General features: G+C 56.6%; 1 protein-coding gene across 1 annotated transcript; it reads left to right on the top strand.

Moving 5' to 3' along the window:
• The first annotated feature begins 3,027 nt into the window (after positions 1 to 3,027).
• Positions 3,028 to 19,809, top strand: MMD2 (monocyte to macrophage differentiation associated 2). Its single transcript, XM_064389915.1, has 7 exons — positions 3,028 to 3,403; positions 14,736 to 14,817; positions 15,468 to 15,628; positions 15,700 to 15,774; positions 16,031 to 16,132; positions 16,426 to 16,495; positions 16,908 to 19,809. The coding sequence occupies exons 1-7, from the start codon at positions 3,357 to 3,359 to the stop codon at positions 17,103 to 17,105; spliced, it is 735 nt and encodes a 244-aa protein (XP_064245985.1). The 5' UTR covers positions 3,028 to 3,356; the 3' UTR covers positions 17,106 to 19,809.
• The last annotated feature ends 2,917 nt before the right edge of the window (positions 19,810 to 22,726 follow it).

The following is a 22,726-nucleotide window of genomic DNA, read 5'->3' as shown; positions in this document are numbered from 1 at the left end:
CCAAAAAAACCAACAAAACCAACAAACGCACAAACAAACAAACAAAAAATTAAACCAAAACCCTAAAAAACCCAACCAACAACAACAAACCCCACCAAAAGCAAGAACAAAAAAACCCCATCCAGAACAGAAAAAGCGATTTTTGGAAATGGGATCAGCATCAAAGGATTAGCACAGAAAAGGGTAAATCTCACAAATATGAGCCACCAGGTGCTGGGTTTGTGCCTCTGGGGCTGTCTGGCTCCAGGGGGTTCACGAGTGGGGCTCACAGAGCAGTGTGGAGTGATGGAGCCTCCCCCTCACCAGCCTGCAAGGCACAGAGACCCCTCCAAAAGGCTCAAACCCAAGTGGCCCAGCTCCCTGCTGCCCTGTACCCCCCCTGCCATGTCCAGCAGAGCCAGCCCTGTCCCCACACTGCACCCCACAGTCACCTCTGCCCCGCTGCCAGCACACCCACCTGTCCTGCAGCTTTTTCTCCCCTTCCAGAGCTCCTCTTCTCCAGGGAGCCTTCCCCTGCTGATGGCAGATTTTAATCTCAAATTGTCTCTTTTTGTACCTGTTGGTACAAAATGTGCAGGAAAGCGTCCCTCCCTGGGGAGATGGGATCACAGCGTGTGCTGCCAGGAGAGCCCGTGCTGCCATCCCTGCAGGTGTGGGCACTCAGTGTCCACTGCTGGCACCCCCAGAGCCCTGCCCTGCCATCCCTGCAGGTCTGGGCACTCACACCCCACTGCTGGCACCCCCAGAGCCCTTCCTCAGGGGACAACGCACAGAGGTATCTCCAGATGTGGGAATCCTGCAGGGAATCACAGAATCCTGAGAAGGATCACAGTCCAGCTCCTGGCCCTGCACAGACACCCCAACAATCCCCTCCTGTGCCTGGGAGCAGTGTCCAAACCCTCCTGGAGCTCTGGCAGCCTTGGGGCTGGCACCATTCCCTGGGGAGCCTGGGCAGTGCCCTGCACCCTCTGGGGGAAGAATTTTTTCCTACTATCCAAACAAAACTTCCCCAGACAGCTGCAGCTGCTCCCTCGGGTCCTGTCACTGGTCACCAGTGAGAAGAGATCAGAATGAAGGAAGAAAACATCCCTGGGCTTCATGAGCCGTTCCTCATCTAAAGGAAAACTCTGCAAACTCCACCCTGCTTTGGTGACATTAAAAAAAAAATAAACCTGCATTCAGGGTACCCCAGAATACTGAAATTTCTCCTTAACACCCTTACAATTTCTCAGATATTTACAAGGTGGGGAGTACACCAGGAGATGGGGCAGCAAAGAAAAACAAGCTGGGCTCGTGGGCAGAGTAACAAGGAGAGCTGCTGTGCAGGGAGGGGACACGTCCCAGCGGGGTACAGGTGCTGTGAAAATCTCCCCATCCCACCCTGGAGCAGCCCCTGTGGTTCTCTGTCTGCCAGGTTTGGATTGCTGGGGCTGGAGCCATTCCCCAGCACGATGCTCGAGGCTTTGGTTGCCATAACAACTGGATTCAGGCTTCAAAAATAGTAACTTATTTTTCATTCAATTTGCCTTTTGCCCTCTGAGATGGATCTATTTTGGGATGGATTGTTTGCTTCAGGTGTCCCTTGGCAGCACCCTCAGCCGTGGGCTGGGGGCTTTGGGGATGGGGGTTATTTTGGTAAATGTGATTTATCATCCTTTCTTCTTCCTCTCCAGGCCCAGAGAGCAGGTACAGCAGGGCACAAGAACCATGACAAAATCTCTGCCACAGCTCTCCCCATCGTCTGGGGAAGGAATTTGAAAAAAAACCCTTCCTGGCTGAGTGGCAGAGCGTGGGAGAGTTTTTCAGGGATGATGTCACTCTGAATCTCAGCTTGGACCTGCCACCCTCAGCCAGGCCTTGGCTGTCCCAGATATCCTCCTGAAAATGGGGTTTATTTTGTTGTCCCCCCACCTGCTGGATCCTGCCTGGTCCCCACTGGTGTCTTCCATCCACGGGGGGAATTGTGCAGGAGGGCTGAACCTGCTGCTGGATCCTGGGGTGCTGCTGGTATCCTGGGGGACACCCCACCCTGCAGCTGCACCTGCAGCACCCCTGAGGGACCGAGCTGCTTTTGGAGGGGCTTGCAGAGGGTGCCAGGGTTAATCCTTGCCTTGAATGAAGGGATTCCTTCCTTTTGGTCTGCTTTGGCTTTTGGAAGGGCTGCGTGCTGGATTTCCCATGGCAATGGCCATACAGCCCTTCTCATCGGGGTGTCCTCAGCTGTCCCCCCTCAGCACTGCCACAGCTCCAGCAAGGACAGGGGCTCTTGGGGTGACCAAGGCTCTGCTCCTCCCGCTGCTGCTGACCCCTCTCTCTGCTTTCTTGTCCCTCAGCTGCTGGCCTGAGGGTGCCTGCAGTCCCTGGCACAGGATCACACCCATCTGCCCCCGGACAAGCCCCCATCACCTTTTGTGCCCCCTCTCTGAGCTGCCCAAGCTCAGATGTCCCTGGGGATGTCCCCTCCTGTAGGAGCCTACTTGAGTGATGCAGAGGAGGGAGGGGTGAAGGCTTTACCATGGAGATGGGCTGATTTTGGGGTCCTTAGTGCTTGCCTTGCCTCGCCTCGTGCTGCTTTGTCCCCCTTCTCCCCAGCAGGGAGGGATGGGGGGTGCTGGAGCTGTGCCCCCTCCCAGGGGCACCACGCAGCGATGGGGCTGAGGCAGAGCCACCCACCCCGGCTGGGACCTCTGGAAAATAATGGGGGAAAAAAATCATTAAAACCGAATAAATAAAAGCAAAGCCAAACAAACCAGCTCCATGGGGATGGCGCTGCCCCGGGGAGGGCAGAGATGCCTCGGGGACCCTCGGGGGGACCCGGCCATGGGCAGCGGGGCCGGGGGGAGCAGGTGGGGACTGGGGGGAGCGCCTGACTGCCGGCACTCGGCGCTCTCCCCCTCCCCGATGCTTTAATCACATTTTCAATTCAAATCTGCTGCTATTTGATCCCCCGGGGGTGGCAGCGGGGAGGGTGGGGGATATTTTTAGCTGTGCTTAAAGCTGCCGGGGGGCGGAGGGAGATCGCGCAGGTTGCTGTGGCCGGGAAGAGTTGGAAGGGATTCCCCACCACCCCCCTTTCTTTTTTTTCCCTCCTCCTCCTCCTCGTTGCACATCCGAGGGCGGCAGCGGGGCTGGCTCCCCGCTCCCGGAGGTCGCCTTTGTTTTGTTCGTGTCGCTTCTCCCGAGCAGCCGAGGGGGCGGGAGGGGGCCGGGGCCGGGCTGGGCTGTGCCGTGCCGGGCTGGGCTGGACCGGCCGCCCCTTCTCCTCGTCGGCCGCCGGAGCTCGCCGAGTCGGTGCCGCTGCCCCGGGCCGGGGCTGAGCAGCCGCCGCTGCCCGGGACCCCCATGGCACCGCCGCGATGTTCGTGTCCCGGCTCCTGGATTTCCAGAAGACGCGCTACGCCAGGTAAAGCGCTCGGTGCGGCGGTCCCCGCTGCTCGCGGAGCCCCCGGACAGCCCCGACCCCTCCCCGGGCTCGGCGGGGCTGGGATGGAGCCCGAAGGGATCTTCGGAAGGTGCCGAGTGCCCCAAAGCACCGGGCAGGTGCGGGCTGGGCTTTCGGCTCTCCGCTCTTCTGCATCCCTACAGGATTCTCAGCATCCCTCGCTGCCTTTCGCTGGGTCTAACTTCACCGCGGCTCTCCCGCGGCAGGATCCTGCCTTCCCCAGGGACTCCCCTAGCTCCGAACCCCCCATGCAGGGACCGATGTGATCCCGGAGCCCGGTGAAACCCCCTCGGGGGGGGCTCTGCCAGCCCGGCCCCGCCGGCTCAACAGGGTCCCCACGGCGTGCACGGCTGGTGGATCCTTCTCTCCCTCCGTGAAATCCCCGGGGAGGTTTTCCAGCAGCAGCCGGCGCTTGTTTGGAAAGCTGAGGTGTAGCAGGAATCCTCACGGTGTTACCTGTGCGGGGGAAACCTGAGGATTGCTGAGCGCAGGTCGGAGGGCACTCGGCCACACGCGCGGCTGCGGGACCAGATGTGGCTTTGGAAGGGAGCTGGCAGGTGACACGGGGACAGCACCTGCCCGGGATGAGGCAGGTGGCACCGGGTGCTGCTGGGGGTGCTCAGCCCTGCACCGAGGACAGGCTTTGCTCCCAGCTCCCTGGGGCTGTGTGGGGATGTTTTTCTGCCTGTGTGGGGTCCCACGGGCTGGCACAGCTCCTGAGGGCACTCAGCTCTGTGCTGCCACTTCCAGACTCCCTGTGGTCCTGTTAGGGGTAGATAGCAGAGAAAAACTTGTGTGAAGAGAAGTGGTGGTGGTGTTTCTTGTCTGCTCCAGACAGGATGAGCCCTGAGAGATGTTAGTCTGGGCAGGAGACCATCCTCCGACCCCCTCCAGCCATCAGCTCCTTTCCTTCCTGGTGTCCCATGGGGAAAATCCATGCTTGCACCTCCAAAACCTGCCTGAAAACCTGGCCACTTGCTCAAAGCCCCTTTAAATGCTGTAGCTGCCTCCTGATAACCTTTGCTTGGGGGAGAGGCAGGAGGCACCCAGCAGATCTGCACAATGTGCCTGGTACAAAACCCTGTGAAAATGGAGAATTCAAGACTTTCACACCCCCACCCTGCTGGCGTGCAAACGACAGAGCTGGGGGAAACGGAGCTGAGCAAGCTCTGTACCCTCCAGAACAGGAGGAAAATCATACTTTACCCCACGGCAGGGGTGCAGAGGCTCTTTGGGATCTGGGCAGCAGATCAGGGGCTGCTCCACTGACATCAGCCTCCCCCATCTGCCAACCTGTTGCTTGATTCATCCTGAATCAGCATGCTCCAGCCTCGTGGGGGTCCTGTCTGGAGACAGCTTGCTAAGTGGGATGAGGATTACGGGGAGCCTTGCGGGGATGGTGCCCACATGCAGGGCAGGGGCTGTGGGGCACGGGGAGGGGCAGGTCCACAGGGAATGCTCCAGCTCCCACCGTGTGCCAGGGCTGGCTGGGGGGCAGCAGGAGATGGGTGCTCCCTTGGCTTTCACCCCAAGAAAGTCACCAGCACGTGATGCTAACCCAGGGCTTCCTGTATCATCGCAGAGATCCTCTTAGCCCAGTGCTCAAAAATAACAGTGGGATAATCCCCATTCCCCCTCCCTCCATGCACACCAGCTCTGCTCTCCATGGAAATGCTCTGCTGGGGCACATCCCAAAAGAAACCCTAAAGCTGCTCCTTCCTTTGTGCCAGGGGTGCTCTGAGGTGGGAATTGGGGCGAGCAGAAGCCAGGGGACTCATGGTGGCACTTGTCCTTCAAGGCAGCAGAAGCATCTCAAATCCTGTGTTCAGTTTTCACCACAGGGAAGATGGTGGGGTGCTGGAGCAGGTCCAGAGAAGGATAATGGAGCACAAGTCTGATAAGGAGCAGCTGAGGGAGCTGTGGGGGCTCAGCCTGGAGAAAAGGAGGCTTGGGGGGACATTCTCAGTGACCGCAACTCCCTGGCAGGAGGGAGCAGCCAGGTGGGGGTCAGGCTCTGCTCCCAGGGAACAAAACGGGCTCAAACTGCACCAGGAGAAGTTTAGATTGGATATTAGGAAAGGTTAAAACAGGCTGCCTAGGGAATTGGCTGAATCACCATCCCTGGAAGTTGTCAAAAACACTTGTGGATGTGGCACCTGGGAAAGGTTTAGGGGTGACCATGGCAGTGCTGGGCTAATGGTCAGACTCCATCTTAGAGGTCTTGTCCAACCTTAACAATTCCACGATTACATCTTGCAACATCTTTTCAGAGAATGTGGCCGTGCTTGTGGTGTTCCTTGAAAAAAACCAAAAAATATCAAAGTTTTCCTTGTGGAGGAAAAGCCTGGAACAGGCTTCATTTTTTTCACGTCATTTTATCTAATTTTGAGCCAGGACCAAGAAAGGAGGAACTTGGCCATTGCTACACCCACCAAAAGGAATAAATAAAACCCAGTGTGGTGATGAAAGACCTGTTGTGTGAGAACAAAGAGATGAAAAGCCGTGATCAATGTGGGAACGTTCTGTGAACTGCCAGGAGAAAACTCAGGGCTGGAGGGGCACCAGGCTGTCTCCAAATCCCTCCTGGCTGGGCTTTGGAGGTGCAGAGCTGGGGCAGAGGGGAAGGAAGCCAAGGGAGAGGCTGTCCCCGTGGTGGAGCAGGGTGCAAGGCAGTGCCATTTGAGCAGGCTGTGGTTATAAATGACAAACTCGGTGGGTTCTGCTCTGCTGTGGGGCCAGGGAGGCTCTGCCATCACTGACACCGTGGGGAAATGGGGTTTCAAAGCTCAGTTGCTGCAAGGCTTTCCCTGTCACTCACAACCCTGACAAGAAATATCCATCTCCTGCCCCACAGGCTGAGTTTAACCACGCCACCAGCACAGCACACAGTGCCAGCAGATGTGGTTTCTCCTGCTTTATCCACCACCACAGGGTTATTCCTCCCCTCCACTCTTCCTCCCAGCTCACCAAAACGGTGCTGGGTCCCTCCCAGACCAACAGACCAGAGCAAGCAGCATCTTTGTCACTGGGCTCATTGGTCAGGTTACACTGACCTGGTAACCAAACCCTCCTTGGCCCTCAGCACCAGCTTTGACCCTCTTTTGGCCCAGTTTTAACTCAGACATGGTCTGCTCCTTCCTGCCCATGTATCTCCCTGTGGGGACATTGAGTGCTTCCCAGATCTTGGCCATCCAGAGCTGTAATTGGAAGGCAATGTGATTAATCAGGGAGCTGCTGTATCCGGCCAGCTTCATCATCTCTGGAGCAGCACTGGAGAGGCCTTTGCTGGGAGCTGCAGGGCACTGAATCATCCTCACAAACTGATAGCTTTGGTTTCTCCATGGTAAAGGCTCTAAATCTTGTGTTAGCTTGGCTTGCCCTGCATGGGGCAACACAAAGAGGGGCAGATGGGAAAATCCACATTAATGTCCCAGCCCAGGAGCAGGGGCCTCTGTAGGTGCTTGTCCTCACCTCCCTGTGCCTGCAATGCAGGCATTGCCACCTCCTCACCAGCATGAGGGGATGGAGGTCTGAACTCTACACTTGCTCAAACCCAGATCCTCTGAATTTGGGGAAAGGCAGCTGGGAAGACTTTCCTTGTTTCTCCCTGCACCTGTAATTACTGAGCAAGGAGATATTCCTCAACTATTCCAGCATCTCTGGCCAAGACAGGAAGAGGAGAACCAGCAGGAATAGGAAGTGTGGGGGTGCTCAGACCCCAAACACAAGGAAACCAGCCTGGACAGAGCAGCCACACTGGGAAGACCTGCTCCCCATTGCTTTGCCATGAAAACATGAGCAGCCCTCTCCTGCTCCCACACACTCCAAGATGCTTTCCAAGAGCTCTGCTTCCCCCACGGCCCACGTGGGATGAGGCAGTGAGAAGGGAAACGCTCTCAGTGTTGATGCCACAGCCTGAAGCTCCTGGAGAGGCAGGGGCTGCTCACCTTGTGAGCACCAGCCCCATCAACACCTGCTGGGCAGACCCCCCCAGTGCAAAAGGCACTGCTCCAAGAGATGGAGAGGCCCCCAAAATGCCTGGGAAAACCAGGATCAGCTGATATTACCAACCAATTCATGCTGGTCGGTTTGTGGGGCCAGCTTGACTCAGACACCCTCTTAAAATGGCACCAGTAGGAGTTACCTCATGTAGCTCAGGGGCATAATGGGAGCCATTTGGAATTTGGAAGGCAGCAAGCTCTCAGAGCAGCATTTTTGATGGGATATCCACTCAAACCGCCCCATTCCATCCTCTGCAAGGGCTGGGGCACCCAGCAGGACAGGGGGAGCAGCACACTGAGTGCATGAGTGGGCAAGCCAAGCCCCATGCCTTGTGCTTTTGGGGCAAGGACGGGCTCTTGGCTGCCTGGGAAACACATGATCTTTCCCCTCCTCGAGCTGGTGTTGGATATCAGCCTGATGTGATTCTTTGGCACAGTTTGCAGTGTCCAGCTTCACGAGGCAGCAGCCAGCACCACCCATGGGAAATCCAAGCACTGCCCAGCCCGGCGGGTCAGTGGCTGTGAGAAATGGGGCTCTGCCAGGCTGGCCTCCCCTCCTCCTCCCTTCCCACACCCCCAGCTCCACGGAGAGACAAAGCCATGCCAACAAGTACAACTCCCAGAGAAAGGAAGGGAAAAAAGCACAACTTATTCCAGCCCTTCACTGCTGAGGGGTGCTTGCACGAGGAGTTTTGAGTCCCCAGAGATGCTGCTGCCAGGAAATGGGTCTGAGGAAGGCAGAGCAGACACGGCCAAGCACACAGATCAGGTCTCTCCAGGTGTGACAAACTCAACATTTTCATGCAGAGGGAGTCCAGAGCCCGAGGGGCTCTCTGTGATAACACTGAGCCTCTCAGGATAACAGATACCACAGGTGTCATATTCCTGGGGGATGAGTCAGAGACCACTGAGCTGAGCCAAGCAGTGCTGACCTTCAGGAGAATGTGGAGTCAACTCTGTGCTCCTGTTTGAGTTTACAGCCCAGGTTTGCTGCTGCTGAGGGAAGGATTTTGTGCAGAAAGAGATCATCAGGTCAGAGCAAGGAGCTGGCTCCTGTCTGTGCTGAGCAGCAGCATTAGACACAGCCCTGCTCCCTGTTGTAAGTAATACTAATGGAAATCTTACTATCTGCATGCCAGGCTGGTGAAATACATGATTTCCCTTCTGTGCCTTCACTGTCCAGAGGCATTTGCTGAATAATTTACAGACATGATTTGTACTTGAGCAGCATCTGGGAATCCCAGCTGAGAGCCTGGCTGTGTCTCTCAGGCCGTGCTGTGGGGAGATTTCATGAACCTGGGACACGCTCACCTGCCCCTGTATTTCACAGCCACAGCCAGGGCTAGAGGCTGGGAAAGCTCCAGCCCTCACACTATCCAAATCTTGTGCCAGCAGGCACAGGATCCATGGTCACACTCACTGCTTGGGCTGCTGCAGTTAAAGAGGCAGAGCCAGCTCAGGATTTATCCCACTGGCTCCTTGCTCAAGGCAGCAAGGAACATGCACAGTGACTTTCCAAACAAGAAATTAATAAGTAATAGAGGATTTGCAGTTCTGGAAACAGTCCTTCCAACATTCACCAAACACCTGGGACATCAGAGTCATTTTGTGACTAATCAGCTGTTGTTGGATGTCTCATGGGTACCAAATGAAACAAGAAGTCCCAGCTCAGAAAGTAATTTGGGAAACACTCACCAGTCCCATCTGTTGTGAATAAACAAACAGCTCTGCTGTGGTTGCAGGGTCATGAATTACCTTGGAAGAGTTAGAGATACCATCTACATAGAGAGCTGGGGGAAAAAAAAGAAATATCCCTGCCCACAGGCTGGGAATATGGACAGTGAGCACCTTGTTGGGAATTACTGCTGAGTTTCCACCACCAGCCAAGCCCTGCTGGGTGTGCATGGGCTCTTGTGGGTGCAGAAATGGTCGATGCCTGCACCCAGCCTGGCTTGGAGCCTCCTGTGGCTGTCCCTGAGCAAGAAAGGAATTGTGCAGACTCTTGGTACATTCAGGGGAGGAGCAGCACAGTCCCTCCTGCTCCCTCTGAGGCAGCAGGGTGTGTCAGGGGTTGCTTCCTCTGTCCCTTCTCAGGGGACACCTCAGGTACAACACAGAGCTGGCTGAGCACAGGGCCCCTCTCTGGGAGCACCTCTGAGCCAGCAGCAGCCCTTGCTCGTGGTTCCTCAGGGTGTGCAGTGCCAGGGGATGGTGCACAGCCAGCCCAGGGTGCTCACACACATCAGAGTGCTGGCAACCAGCAAAACTGGGAAGGGAGGAACGAGGTGATGGATGGTGATTTGATCTGCTGCCCCTTTTGACTCACTTTGTGGAAGCAAGGCTTGCACCAGGGGAATCTGGGTGGGTACTGCAGAAATCTGGTGAATTTACCTGTGAGAAAGGTAGGGAAATGATAGATAAAACCCCTTCCATTTCCTGCCAGATCCTTGTGCTAGGAAGTGTGACAAACAGCAAACACTGAGTTGTCCTGCCCCATCAGCCCTGCTGCCCCTCTCCCACGGGAGGGGCTGGATCTCAGGAGGGGCCCAAGGCCAGGCCAGCCCCATCTCCCCTGGCCCAGGAGCTGCTGCCAGCAGGCACAGCTCAGCTTTGCAAAGCAGAGAGCCATATGTGTGCGTGGGAGCCTGCAGGCACTGAGGAATGGGCATGCAAGGGGGATTCCAGCTGCCAGCAGGTGCCACCCATGCCCGTGTGGGTGGCTCTGCAGATGGCAGGGCTGGGCAGGGCTGGCCCTGGTGTTTCTGCTTCCCAGAGGAACGTTCCCATGTCGATGGGCAGGAAGGAAAAGCAGGATTTCAAGTGCTGCTGGGCTGGACAGAGCAGTAAAGTCTGGGGGATCTCCTGGGCTCAAGGTGGGCCATGGGGGTTTCCTGGTGGTCCTGCACCTCGTGAGCCCTGTGGTGCTGTGCACAAACAGCAGCCAGGCCAGCACACACTGCTCCCCAGGGCTCAGCTAATTACAACCACAGAGCAGCTCAAGGGATTGGAGCCTCTTAGCAGGGATGCAGCTGGAGCATGACCAGATTCCAGAGCAGAGGCAGAGCACGTGCCAAGGCCCAGCTTACGGGGATGCCACCACAGCAGCTCCCACGTGAGCACGAGCCCCAGGACCTCTGACATCTGTGCTGGGTGTGCAGTCTGGGGCTGTCAGAGCAAAGCCAGGCCATGCACTGAGGAGTGAGAGGCCAGCCTGCCCTGCAGGGACACTTCTGCTCCACCACTGACACCTCAGGCATCACACCGCTTGTTCTACCAAGGGGCAGCCCCAGCAGCACTTACCACCACTGCTGCTCAGCATCCAGCAAATCCTGCCTCAATGACCACCAACAGGATCTTCCTCTGCTACTTCAAAAGCAGCTGTGACACCCAGTCACAAGAGGAGGGAGAAATCCTCTTCCTTCACAGCCAGATCCCAAGAGCTGCCCAGCAGGGAACGCAGCTTGGAAAAGCCCCAGCTCCTTGGGCAGGAGGGTGAATGCACAGCAAATCCATCCCCACAGGCTTTAGGCCAACTCCTGAGCAAGCCCAGCCCTTTTGTAATCCATTTTCAGGTGAAACCTGTAGAGGTGAGCTGCTCTGGGGAAATTTGTGTCACCTGGGATAACCTTGGACTTGCTGACTGCTCCTTTGTCCCCGTGGCACCCAGACACACAGACACATGCACAGATTTATGGCAGGCCTGGGGAGGGCAGGTGATGGAGCAGCTCTTTTCAAGAGCCCAGCTCACACCTCCCCATCCACATCTTCATGGTGATTTTACACCCTCCTCACATCATCCACCCACTGGCTTGCCTAAAGGATGTCAAAATTATTGTCCTCACTTGGAGAGAGGGGAAAGGGGAGTGAGAGGGGCATGAAGAGATGTGGCAGAGGCCAGCCTGTTGAGCTGTGTCAAAGGCAGGGCTAAATCTCATCTGTCCCAACTGCAGCCTGGCTTTGGTCTCTTTGGGGCCATTCCTCTCGTGTGTGCAGGGCACAGCTTTCCTGGCTGTGTGAGTGTGTGGTGACCATGGAGTGACTGATCCAGGTTTTCTTGGTGCCCTCAGGAGAGCTCAGAGTCCCACATGAGCTTTCCTGAGGAATAATTTAACTCTGTCCCTTTCTTACCTTCTTCCCTTCTTCCCACCCCAGCAAAGCAAGAGCCAGGCAGATCTGGCTGGAATTTTGTTCTTGGATAAAAGTCTTAAAAACTCAGTAAAAACCCTTAAAGCCATGTTAAAAAAAAGCCCAACAGAGTGGGAGAAAGAGCAGGAGAAAGGAGCAGGCCTGGGAAGCCAGCTCTGCACTCTGCCCAGGGACAAGGGGCTCATTGTTTCCCTGGCTGTACTGGCCCTTTTCAGGCTCCCTCCCTGGGAAAGGGGCCAGGGCAAAGCAGGCACAAGCAGGGCAGGCAAAAACCCTGGGAGTGCTGTGAATAACCCCTGGCCAGACCCTCAGCAGCCCCCTCTCCTCACACAGCCAGCTGTGGGAGTGTGCCAGGAGCAGCACCGGGAGGAGAAGGTGCCCGGGAGCCCTGCAGCTCCCTGCTTCCCACACCCCACCCCTGGGAATGAACACCCTCCTGCTCCTGCTCCTGCTCTGCAGCAGCCTTTGAACTCCTCTGTCTCTTGGACTTTGCCATCCTGGAGCAGCTGCTGAGCTGCACTGGAGCACCCACGGTGTGTGAGCAGCTGCTCCTGGTTTTCTGAACCCGAGGATCACAAGTGCTGTTTCCAAGTGTGTCCATCTGTCTGTCCAGGCTGGAGCTGTGCTTTGAGGCTGGTTCTGCACACTGGTAAGGCTGGGAATGCTGCAGGGCTCCCCCTGTCCTGCATCCAGGCCAGCGTGCACAGGGATCAGGAGCTGGTCCATAAAATCCCAGGAGAGCAGGGGAGGATGTGACCTCTGCTCCCCTGGGAAATAAGGTGCAGCCAGGGAGTTATCCTGCCTTGCCTGGAGATGTGCCAACACCAGCTGCTCCCATTTTTACAGAGGGAGGTGACCCTGGAGTGGCTGATTCAGGTTCTCTTGGTGCCCTCAGGAGAGCTCAGAGTCCCACATGAGCCCTCCTGAGGAAAAATTTAACTCTATCCCTTTCTTCCCTCCTTCCCACCCTGGCAAAGCAAGAGCACAGAGGACCACAGAAATGTGCCAAATTAGCCCCAAAACACAATGCAGCTCCCAAAAGTGGGGCTCAGGCTGACCCACCAGGTCCCACATCCGTGATGCTCCATTTCCCACCATCCACAGGATGATGCTCACTAGAAAGGAGGGCAAGAAAATAACAGCAATCTCTCCCCAGGTCAAAAAAAAAAGGTTGCTCCTCAAGGCTGTTTTCCCAGTGGGAAAAGCAGGAATTTGTGGTGCCAGCACAGCTCTGGGCTGCAGGAACATAAATGCTCTCCAGCCTTGTTACCTGGAGATGGCTTGGGTGGCCCTTCCTGGCTTCCCTACCCCTGTGCCAGAGCTAGGGAGGGTATTTGCACCCCAGGAAAACCTTCCCAAAGGGTCTGGGAGCCCCCCAGCCCTGGGGAGGGGGCTGTGGAATTGGTTCTGTGCTGCTGCTCTGAACAGCACCAACCAGAGCAGAGGGAGATGGAGCAGGCTTTGTTAAAATCAATAAATTCAAGGAAAAGGCCTTGAACGTGTTTCCTCAGCAACTGTGACGTCACGTGGATGTCTGGCCTCCCCTCTCCCCCCTCCTTCTGATTATTAAAAGGGAAAATAAAGGGAAGCAGACAGTGAAGGGGAGCTGGGGACAGTCTCCTGGCAACGCTGGGGACAGTGACATCCTCCTGCCAGGGGGACGTGGCTCCAGCACAGGCAGCCCTGCCAGGCCTTGTGGAGAGGAGGGATGGGGAGGCCATCCCTGCTGTCCCTGGGGTGGAGGTGACAGTGCTCTGGGCACAGCCCTGTCCCCAGGGACGCCCAGCTTCTTCCCAGCCCTGCTGAGCCCCCACTTACCCCGTGTGAGTCCTTGGGGAGCAGGGCAGTGGCAGCTTGGCCATTCCCCCTCTCAATTCCAGACATTTTTTGGGGATGTGGACCATGAATCTCCTCCCACAGTGCCAGGGTCTGGCAGGAGGCATGGCAGGGCAGGGCTGGGGACAGGGCCCCTCTGTGGGTTGTCACTGTCACCTGCTGGGGTGCCCCTCACCCCGCTGTGGTTGCACAATTCCCCCACACCAAATCCTTGTGGTTTGAGCTATTTAATCCATCCTGGCTCAGTTCTAGCAGGCAGTGGCTCAGGCAGTGGGGCCAAGCAGGCAGGAGATGGCAGAGGAGTCCACACAGGCCTGGGTGGCTTGGGGACAGGGAGAGGGGACATTTCCTGCCTTTCCAAGCATCCCAGCCTAAGGCATCACCCTGTGCCCAGCAGCAAGGTCTTGCAGCCCCTGAGCCCCTTTGCTGGGCACAACTCAGCTGTGAAAAGCTGCAGATGGTGCTGGAGCTGGGGGCAAACAGGGTCACAAAGCAATTAGCCCAGGTCCTGCCCAGCAGCCTGCCCTGGCCTGAGCCACAGCAGGAGAAATCCTGAAATCCCTGATTCTCAGGAGCAGGGAAGGAACCCTCTCCACCTCCCTGTTTCTCATTCCCTTTGTTAAGCCTCCACTGCTGTCTCCTGCCAGAAGAGGGTGGTGGATGAGGCTTAGCTCGGAGCTGTTACGCACATTTAATTTGTTGTTACACACCCAGAAATGCAGTGACACTGTTTTTTATCGCTGTCTCTTGGCCCAGCAGGTGAAATCAATACATTCCTGTGAACACCAAGAGCGAGCTGGTGCCTCCTAGGACTAAGAGAAACAGAAATAAAGATGCAGGTTTCCAAGGAAGGGCAGTAGGCTTTGCCCCACAGAGATCTGTGCTGGGATGTGCAGTCCTGGGGGTAGATGCAGGTGGTACCAAGAAACCAAAGGCATTGCAGGGATTCCAGTTTTGGAGCTGGCCATGCTGCTGTGACATGAAGGTGTCACCCCTGGACGGGCTGGGGTCCCACAGGTCTGCCTCCTGTTCCTGCTGGGGCTCTTCCCACCTCTGCCCACAGCAGCTGGCAGAGCTGGCTCCTGCCTTCTGCTTTCCAAGCAACTCCCAGGAGCTGCTTCAGCCTCAGCCATGGCTGAGCAAGACCTGGGCACCTGGGGACAGCCAGATGGACACGCTGTGCTCTGGTGTCCCTTCTGCAGGCCAGCTGGAGCAGGGCTGAGCCATGGCAGGGCTGCAGGCCCTGGGCAGACCCCTCCAGGAGGGTTTTGCTCCATCCCTGTCCCCTGAGTGTGTTTCTCTCTCTGCAGGTTCATGAATCACCGTGTCCCGTCCAACTGCAGGTACCAGCCCACGGAATATGAGCACGCAGCCAACTGTGCCACCCACGCTGTGAGTCCCTGTCCCTGTCCCTGGGTGAGGGAGGACGGTGCTCCTCTCTCTGGGGATCCACTGAGGAACCTCAAGGGACACCCAGAAATGTCTTTGTTCAGCCCTGGGGCAGTCACTGAGATCTGAGGGCTGTGCAGAGGCAGATGTGTGCCCCTGGGGATTGGATGTTCTCCCTCCTCCTGCCCTGGGAAATTAATTTGCATCTCCCTTGCTCTCCCCCACTGTGGCCCCATGTCCCTGGGGAAGCTGGCAGTGGGCTTGGTGGGGCAGGAATATTTCCAGAGCTCCCTGAAAATGGATTGTTTCACAGCCAGAGCTGTGCCAGGTACCCGTGGGGCTGCCTGTGTGGCAGTGGGAAGGACCTCTCCCCCCATCAGGGTTTCTTTTGGGAATTGACAGTTCCCAGTCTGAGTCCTGGGAGATGACTCAGAGACAGTCATCCTCCTTGTGCCTTCCTCCTCCTCCTCCTCCCTACCTTCTGGACAAACTATTTTGGAGCTGCACCACGCAGGGAGGGAGCCTGCCTGCCCCTTAGGGGTGGCAGCTTTGACCAGAAGCTAAAGAAACACCTAAAAGGAGAAGTGGAGGCTCTATTGTAGCTGCTCAGTGGAAATGCAGAGAGTCAACAGCAGGTTTGCTTCCCCTTCCAGTTCTGGATCCTGCCCAGCATCCTCGGCAGCTCCATCCTCTACATCCTCTCTGATGACCAGTGGGAAACCATCTCAGCCTGGATCTATGGCTTTGGCTTGTCCAGCCTCTTCATTGTCTCCACCATCTTCCACACCATCTCCTGGAAGAAGAGGCACCTCAGGTACCATCCCTGCCTGCTTGGGAAGGGGGAGAGGGTCCCCCAGTGCTGTGACCCCTCTGTGTGTCCTGCAGGACTGTGGAGCACTGCCTGCACATGTTTGACAGGATGGTGATCTACTTCTTCATCGCCGCCTCCTACGCTCCCTGGTGAGTTGCTGGTGGCCTTCACCTGGCCCCATTGAAGGGGAAAAAAATCATCCTGGTTCCAACAAATAGAGTTTCCCTCTCTGGCTTTGCTTCCTCTCGAGGTTGTACCTCACCCCTTTCCACAAAACCTTCACACCCTGTGGATTTCAGCCTCCTGAAGTTACACACTGTGTGGTGGGGCAGCCACGGGGGCGAGGGGCTGAGCCAGGCCAGGGTGCTGCCCTGGTCCCACCTCACCACAGCCCTGCTCTTGCAGGTTGAACCTGAGGGAGCTGGGTCCCTGGGCCTCCCACATGCGCTGGATCATCTGGATCATGGCATCCATCGGCACCGTCTACGTTTTCTTCTTCCATGAGCGGTGAGTGCCCCGAGCTGCAGGGCGTGTGGGACCCGGGGCACGGAGCAGGGACTGCTGCTGTGAGCTGCTTCCTCCACGTGGTGGCACCAAATAAAAAGCCAAAAGCCCCAGGTGTCACCCCGGAGCGCCAAGTGCCAGCTCCCAAGCCAGTCCACACATGAGGACATGGGACCTGCTGTGATGGCGCTGCCACCCCTTTCCCTGTGGAATTTCAAGCACTGCGGTGGGAATTTCAAACATAAAACCCAACCTCCCTGTGTCCCTGCTCCGAGCTGCCCCTCTGTCTGTCGCAGGTACAAGCTGGTGGAGCTGGTGTGCTACGTTATCATGGGCTTCTTCCCCGCCTTGGTCATCCTCTCCATGGTAAGCCCATGCTGGGATTTGAAAACTCAGAACAATTTGTGTCCCGTGGGTTGGTGCAGTCTCCGGGCTGTGTGAGGGATAAAGCCATCCCTGATAGGACGTGGCTCACCCTGGTTTTGCAGGTGCTTTGGGTGCCCGGCAGGCACCACGTGCATCTCTCCCAGATTTCCTTCCTGGGCTCTGTAGTTTGACAGTTGTAGGATCACAGAATCATATGATGGTCTGGTTTGGAAGGGACATTTAAGATCATCTAGTTCTGTTTCTCCTGGGGCTGCTGGGTCTCTTCTGCCTTGCTGGAGAGGAGGAAGGCAGGGAAGTCCAGAGCTGCAGCTGGACCCCACTTCTGGTCTCAGTGGGGTGGTGGGGAGAGGGCAGACACCCCTCGGCCTCACTGAGCACTGCCTGCCCCCAGCCCAACAGGGACGGGCTCCTGGAGCTGGTGGCTGGTGGCTTCTTCTACTGCCTGGGCATGGTGTTCTTCAAGAGCGACGGGCGCATCCCCTTCGCGCACGCCATCTGGCACCTCTTCGTGGCCATGGGAGCTGGCATCCACTACTACGCCATCTGGAGGTACCTGTACCGCCCGCTGGACACCACAACCTCCCGCTAGAAGCCTTAAAGACTTTGTTTGTGCCACCTGGGGACACGCAGGGCAGCGGTGGCACAGCCCCAGCCCGCCCCCTCGCCCCGTGGGCAGCAGCTGTTGGTGCCCTTCCCGCACAGACAGGAGAGCCTGGAGGTCGATTTTAAATATTTTTCTTTTTTTTTTTTTTAACCTCGGGAACTGTTTATTTTTTTAATCAGATGTTTCAGAGCACAGTGACTGGCTGGGCTGTGGGTGATAGGAGTGACCACTCGCTGGGAGCTTTGCTCACTCTCCTGGTCTTGAGCATCCCACGGGGCTGGGAACCTTGGCCCCACATGGCCCTGGCTACGACACCCTGGGTTTGGCTACTGGAGTGCTCCGAGTGTGCCACTGAGGGCACTGGAGGAGTCAGGACGAGGGCAGACACCCAGTGGTGGAGAGGGATGTGCTGACACCCTGCACCACCTGGACTGGCTCCTAAATCACTCTGAGTCCTGTCAGCACCAACAGCTCCCTCCCAGCCCTTGAGGGGATGGTCCATACTCAACAAGCCTTACAAGAGATTGAAACTTGAATCTCTTCCAGGGCACCCCAGTCCCTGAGCACTGGGAAACCCTTTCTCTAAGCCAATATGAAGTGCACAACTCATCCATACATCCCTGGGATCCCCTGTGGACATTTTCTCCCTGGAGCTCTTGGTTTCCCTCTCCAGCCTGGTGCCAGTGGCAGCCTGAAGCACAGCCCTGCTCCCAGGCCCTGCTGCACGTGTGCCTTCAGCAGGGAGCAGAGCTGGATCCAGCTCCTGGCATCTCCCTGACTGGAGATTCCCTCCATCCACTTCAGGGGATTCCCTTTCTCCTAGAGGGAGGGAAGAGAACCTCCTTGGACTGGTGTCACGGGGCTGGTGAAGGCATCACCTGCCCTCTCTGCTCCCATTTTTCTGATGAACCTATTGCTCATCAGATTTAATTCCACTTTTGGAAAGATTTCTGGCATTCCCAGGATTGCTGCAGGGCAGGAATGCATCCACACGAAGCCTGGGTGTGAGCTGTGATGGAGAGAGCCCAGTGATGCTCAGTTTTTGGGTGCCTAACCAGGCCAGTGACACATGGAACACCCATCCAGCTGCTGGGAGCAGCAGAATGGCAAACCCACACCTGATCCTGCTCCCCAAACCCCCTGGCAGAGCTGCTGCAGCCAGGAGGGCGTGGTGTGTGCTGGGCTGAGCCTGCACCTTCCCCACCAGCCCCAAAGGAATCAATTTTCCATCACCTCTTTCTGGCCTCTGATAAATCACAGCTGCAGCCTCTGGCGCGATGTGGCAAGAGAAGATTTTTGGCCACCATCCCACATCTCCTGCTTCTCCAGCAGCATTCCAGGAGCTGAGCAGAGCTGAGGGCCCCCCAGCCTGTGGCAGCCCAGGACTGGCTCTCCAGGGCTGTGCCATTGTGCAGCAAATGACCAAAGAGGAAGCATCTGGATACTCACCCCCTCCTGTGGCTGTGGTTGTCAGGCTGGCAAAAATATCTGCTGGGTTTTCACTTCCACAGGTAGAAAGTTCCTGTGAAAGGCTCTGGGAGCTGTACCCAGCACCCCAGCCTGGCGTGGGGCTGCTGGGGGCTGTGCCCAGGGCACCCCAAAGCAGCCCTTGGGGTGAAGGGTGCTCTTAGGGACGGGGGTGAAGGAGCTGCTGTGAGCCCAGCCCTGGCCCTGTCACCTGCTGCAGGTGGAGAGCTGGAGAAGGACGAGCTGTGAGCAACCAGCAGTGATGGAGCACGTCCAGGGCTGGAATAGCAGGATACAGAGATCCCAGAATGGGAGATGTCATATTTTCTGTCTGGCAAATCATTACCCTTCTCCGTGCCTCAGTTTCCCCACCTGTAAAATGGGGGTGAAGACCCTGACCTACCTCACAGGGCTCGTGTGAGGACCCCGTGAAGCACCTGGAGGGCAGCCAGAGCTTCACAAACCCTGCTTCAATTTTCACTGGGTCTGGGGGAGCAGGACCAGTGGGGTCCTGGGCACAGTGACAGCTTCAGCCACCCTGGGGCACGGTGACAACTTCATCTCTCCTCCCCCCTGTCCCCAAACACCACGGGGAGCCACCCTGGGGTCAGGCCAGGCGAGCAGCACTCCCAGCACAGGCAGATGTCCCCTGGCAGGGCTGAGGATGCCCAGGGACCACCACCCTGTTTCACCCATAGGCTTCATCCCAAGGGATTTATCTCAGAAACTTTTGCTATTTGTGGTCTTTTGGCCCCAAACCTGTCCCAAGGGCTCCTGAGGCACAGGGAGGTGCCACAAGGACCTTTCTGAGGCTGCTTCATCTCAGCCTCCTGCTGAAAATCCAGGGCAGGACACCCGGGCAGGAGTGGATGGCCGGGCTCTGATGGGAACATCACACCCTGCCTTCAGCCTGGATGTGCACAGTGGGCTCCTCTTGCTCCTAAATCCTCCCCTTGCAAAGCATGGGGGACACAGAGCAAGCTGTTGGATTGTCCTCCTGTTTTATACTAATTTTAAATGACTCATAACATTCAGGATGTTCGTGCAGGAGGGCTCGAGGGATCTTTTTAGCATCTCATGTTTTTCACCATCCATCTTTGTTCAATCAGTATTTTATATTTAACACAGTATTGGGTCAAATACAAACAAATGTAAGGAAGATAACGCTAGTGGATGTTGTTTCCTGTGGAGTAGGATTGAAATAAAAACTCAAGATACCTCACTCTTGCCTGCTTGTTAAATCAAAATCAGTTCCCCTGCAGCATCTGGAAGTAAACTAATTTTCTATCTGACTCATCCCACGTGGCTTTGCTCCCTGGTGAGGAGAGGAGTCACTCAACCAACTGCAGGGTGCACTGACTCACCTTGGTGCAGGGATGGCACTGCCAGCTGCTGAGCAAACAAACAAACAAACAAATAAATAAATCACTGAGTTTGCTGACAGTGCCCCAGAGGTTCTGCTGAAGACTCATCAGCATCTCAGCACGGCAGATTGAGCACAGAGCCTGCTCCAGCCCTGCCATTCCCTATTATGTTCCTTTTTCTTGGGCCAGGTCTCATAAGCCCTCAAAAGAAGTATAATACATCCAAGGATAGCTTAGCTGTTACTTTGGGGGCATAAAATAGGCAGGATGACTTCAGCTTATTTTATGCCCCCAAACATAGCTAAAAAGGTTTAACAAACAAAAAAGGTTTAATAAAAGGCAAAATAACAAATAGAAAAACTCGAGCCAGGTGCAGAGGTTTGCTCCTGGTAAAAACACCTCACAAAAGCACTTTAGCTCTTTTGTTCTCTTCTTTTCTACCTGATGGGCCAGGCGGGACTTTTTGGCTTCTATCCAATTAGATGTCCTTAAGTTTTTGGTGAAGTCCCTGAGGTTCTGTGAGGTGGCATTTCACCCAATCGTTGAGAGAAACTTCTGGGCTTCTTTCCTTTTTTGGGGGACAAAGGCCAGTTTTGCCACGCTGTCATTAGGGGCACACTCCTACAATTGCCCTCCTCGGTGGCTGAGGGGTGGAGGGAGCCCCAGGCTGCAGGGATGGAGGATGCCAGAGCCACGGGGAGGAGAAAACCCGTGGCAGACAGGGCAGGGGGTGAGCCCAGCTCCCTGCTGACCCCAGCAGCCTCTCCCGTGGGCACTGGCTCCTCGTGGAGGGGGAGAATTTGCCCCCGTGCTGGAGCTGCCTGGCCTGGGCTCTGCCCATCCACTGTCTGCCCTCTCTGCTGTAATTACACAGGCTGCATTCCCGCCAGGCTCAGAGGCTTTCCCAGAAAGCCAGGGAGGGTTCCCTGCTTCCAGGGGCAGCTGAACTCACCCCGAAACCTGACCCACAACTTCCACCTCACCCATCATTCCTTTGCTGCTGGCAATTGGGCTGGACTGGGAGGCCTCCTGACTGTTTGCTTTGGTGCTGTCGTTCCCAGAGGGTGTCTGGGTGGCAGAATTGCTTTCCCACCCAGAGCACCCCTGGACAGGGTAACACCCTCTACCAAAAAGAGACATTTTCACTGAGGGAAGCAGAGCATCAGTGACCCTCTCAACCAGAACAGCTGCCAGTGCAGTGAGGATCCATCCCTTCCTCCTTGCAGGCACCAGCCTGTGTGCACCCTCAGCACTCTCCAGGTCAGCTCTGCAGCTGGTTTGATAAAACCTGTTTGGCCAAGGCCAGCCTGTGCAGCTGCCTGTGGAGCCCTGCCTGGCTTGCTCCTGGCATTTTCACAGAATCCTAGAAAGGCTTGGGTTGGAAGGAACCGTAAAGCTCATCTTGTTCCAACCCCTGCCACGGGCAAGGACACCTCTAGACCACGGTGATCAAAGCCACTTCCAACCCAGCCTGGAACACTTCCAGGGATGGGGCAGCCACAGCTTCTCTGGGCAACCTGTGCCAGGGCCTCAGCACCCTCACAGGCAAGGATTTATTCCCAGTATTCCATCCTGCCCTCTGTCAGTGGGAATCCATTCCCCCTTGTCCTGTCACTCCATGCCCAAAGCCCCACTCCATTTTTTTTGGAGCCCCTTTAGGCACTGGAAGGGGCTCTAAGGTCTCCCTGGAGCCTTCTCTTCTCCATCCTGATCATCCCCAGCTCTCCCAGCCTGGCTCCATGGGAGAGGTGCTCCAGCCCTTGGAGCACCTTTGTAGCCTCACTCCAACAGCTCCACGTCTCTCTGTGCTGAAGACCCCAGTGCTGCAGGCAGCGCCCCAGGTGGGGTCTCAGAGAGGGGCAGAGGGGGGCAGAACCCCCTTCCCAAATCCCAGCCCTTCCTACATCCCAGCCCTTCCTGCATCCCAGCCCTTCCCCAGTGCTGACCCCTTCCACAACCTGACCCTTTCCCAAATCCCAACCCTTCCTAATTCCTGACCTTCCCCAGTACATACCCATCCCTCATCCTGACCCTTTTCCAGTACAGACCCTTCCCCAAATCCTAACCCTTCCCAAATCCCAACCCTCTCCCAAATCCCAGTCTTTCTCAGTACAGACCCTTCCCAAATCCTGACCCTTTCCCAGTACAGACCCTTCCCAAACCACGACCCCTCCCCAAATCCCGACCATTTTCCTCATCCCGATCCTTTCCTAGTACAGGCCCTTCCCTCATGCCAACCCTCTCCCAAACCCCCACCCTTTCCCAGTACAGACCCTTCCCGAATCCCAACCCTTTTCCAGTATAGACTCTTCCCAAATCCCCACCCTTTCCCAAATCCCAGCCTTTCCTAGTACAGACCCTTCCCCACATCCTGACCCTTCCCAAATCCCAACCCTCTCCCAAACCCCCACCCTTTCCCAGTACAGACCCTTCCCGAATCCCAACCCTTTCCCAGTACAGACCCTTTCCCAAACCCCGACCCCTCCCCACATCCTGACCCTCTCCCAATCCCGACCCTCTCTCAATCTCGACCCTTCCCCAGTCCCGACCCTTCACCAGAACAGACCCTTCCCCACATGCTGACCCTTCCCCAAATCCCGACCCTCTCCCTTTCCCGACCCTCTCCCTTTCCCGGCGCGGTGCCGCGGGCGGTGCGGGTGCAGTTGCCGGTGCCGGCCTCGCGGGGGCGCCGCAGCCGCGGTCGCTCCGCCCCGGCGGGACGGGCCCGGCCCGAGCTCCCCGCGCAGCCCCGGCGGCTCCGGGCGGCTCCGGGAG

Source organism: Passer domesticus, chromosome 15 (assembly GCF_036417665.1).
Source record: "Passer domesticus isolate bPasDom1 chromosome 15, bPasDom1.hap1, whole genome shotgun sequence".
In the NCBI taxonomy this organism is placed as follows: Eukaryota; Metazoa; Chordata; class Aves; order Passeriformes; family Passeridae; genus Passer; species Passer domesticus.
The sequence above is the reverse complement of the archived record's forward strand: the minus strand, read 5'-3'. Positions and strand labels throughout refer to the sequence as shown.

Excerpts from the sequence above, each read along its gene's own strand:
- MMD2 (XM_064389915.1), top strand. The coding sequence starts at position 3,357 with ATGTTCGTGTCCCGGCTCCTGGATTTCCAGAAGACGCGCTACGCCAG. Across the intron at positions 14,818-15,467 it reads CCAACTGTGCCACCCACGCT|TTCTGGATCCTGCCCAGCAT; the intron begins GTGAGTCCCTGT and ends TTCCCCTTCCAG. Across the intron at positions 15,629-15,699 it reads TGGAAGAAGAGGCACCTCAG|GACTGTGGAGCACTGCCTGC; the intron begins GTACCATCCCTG and ends TGTGTCCTGCAG.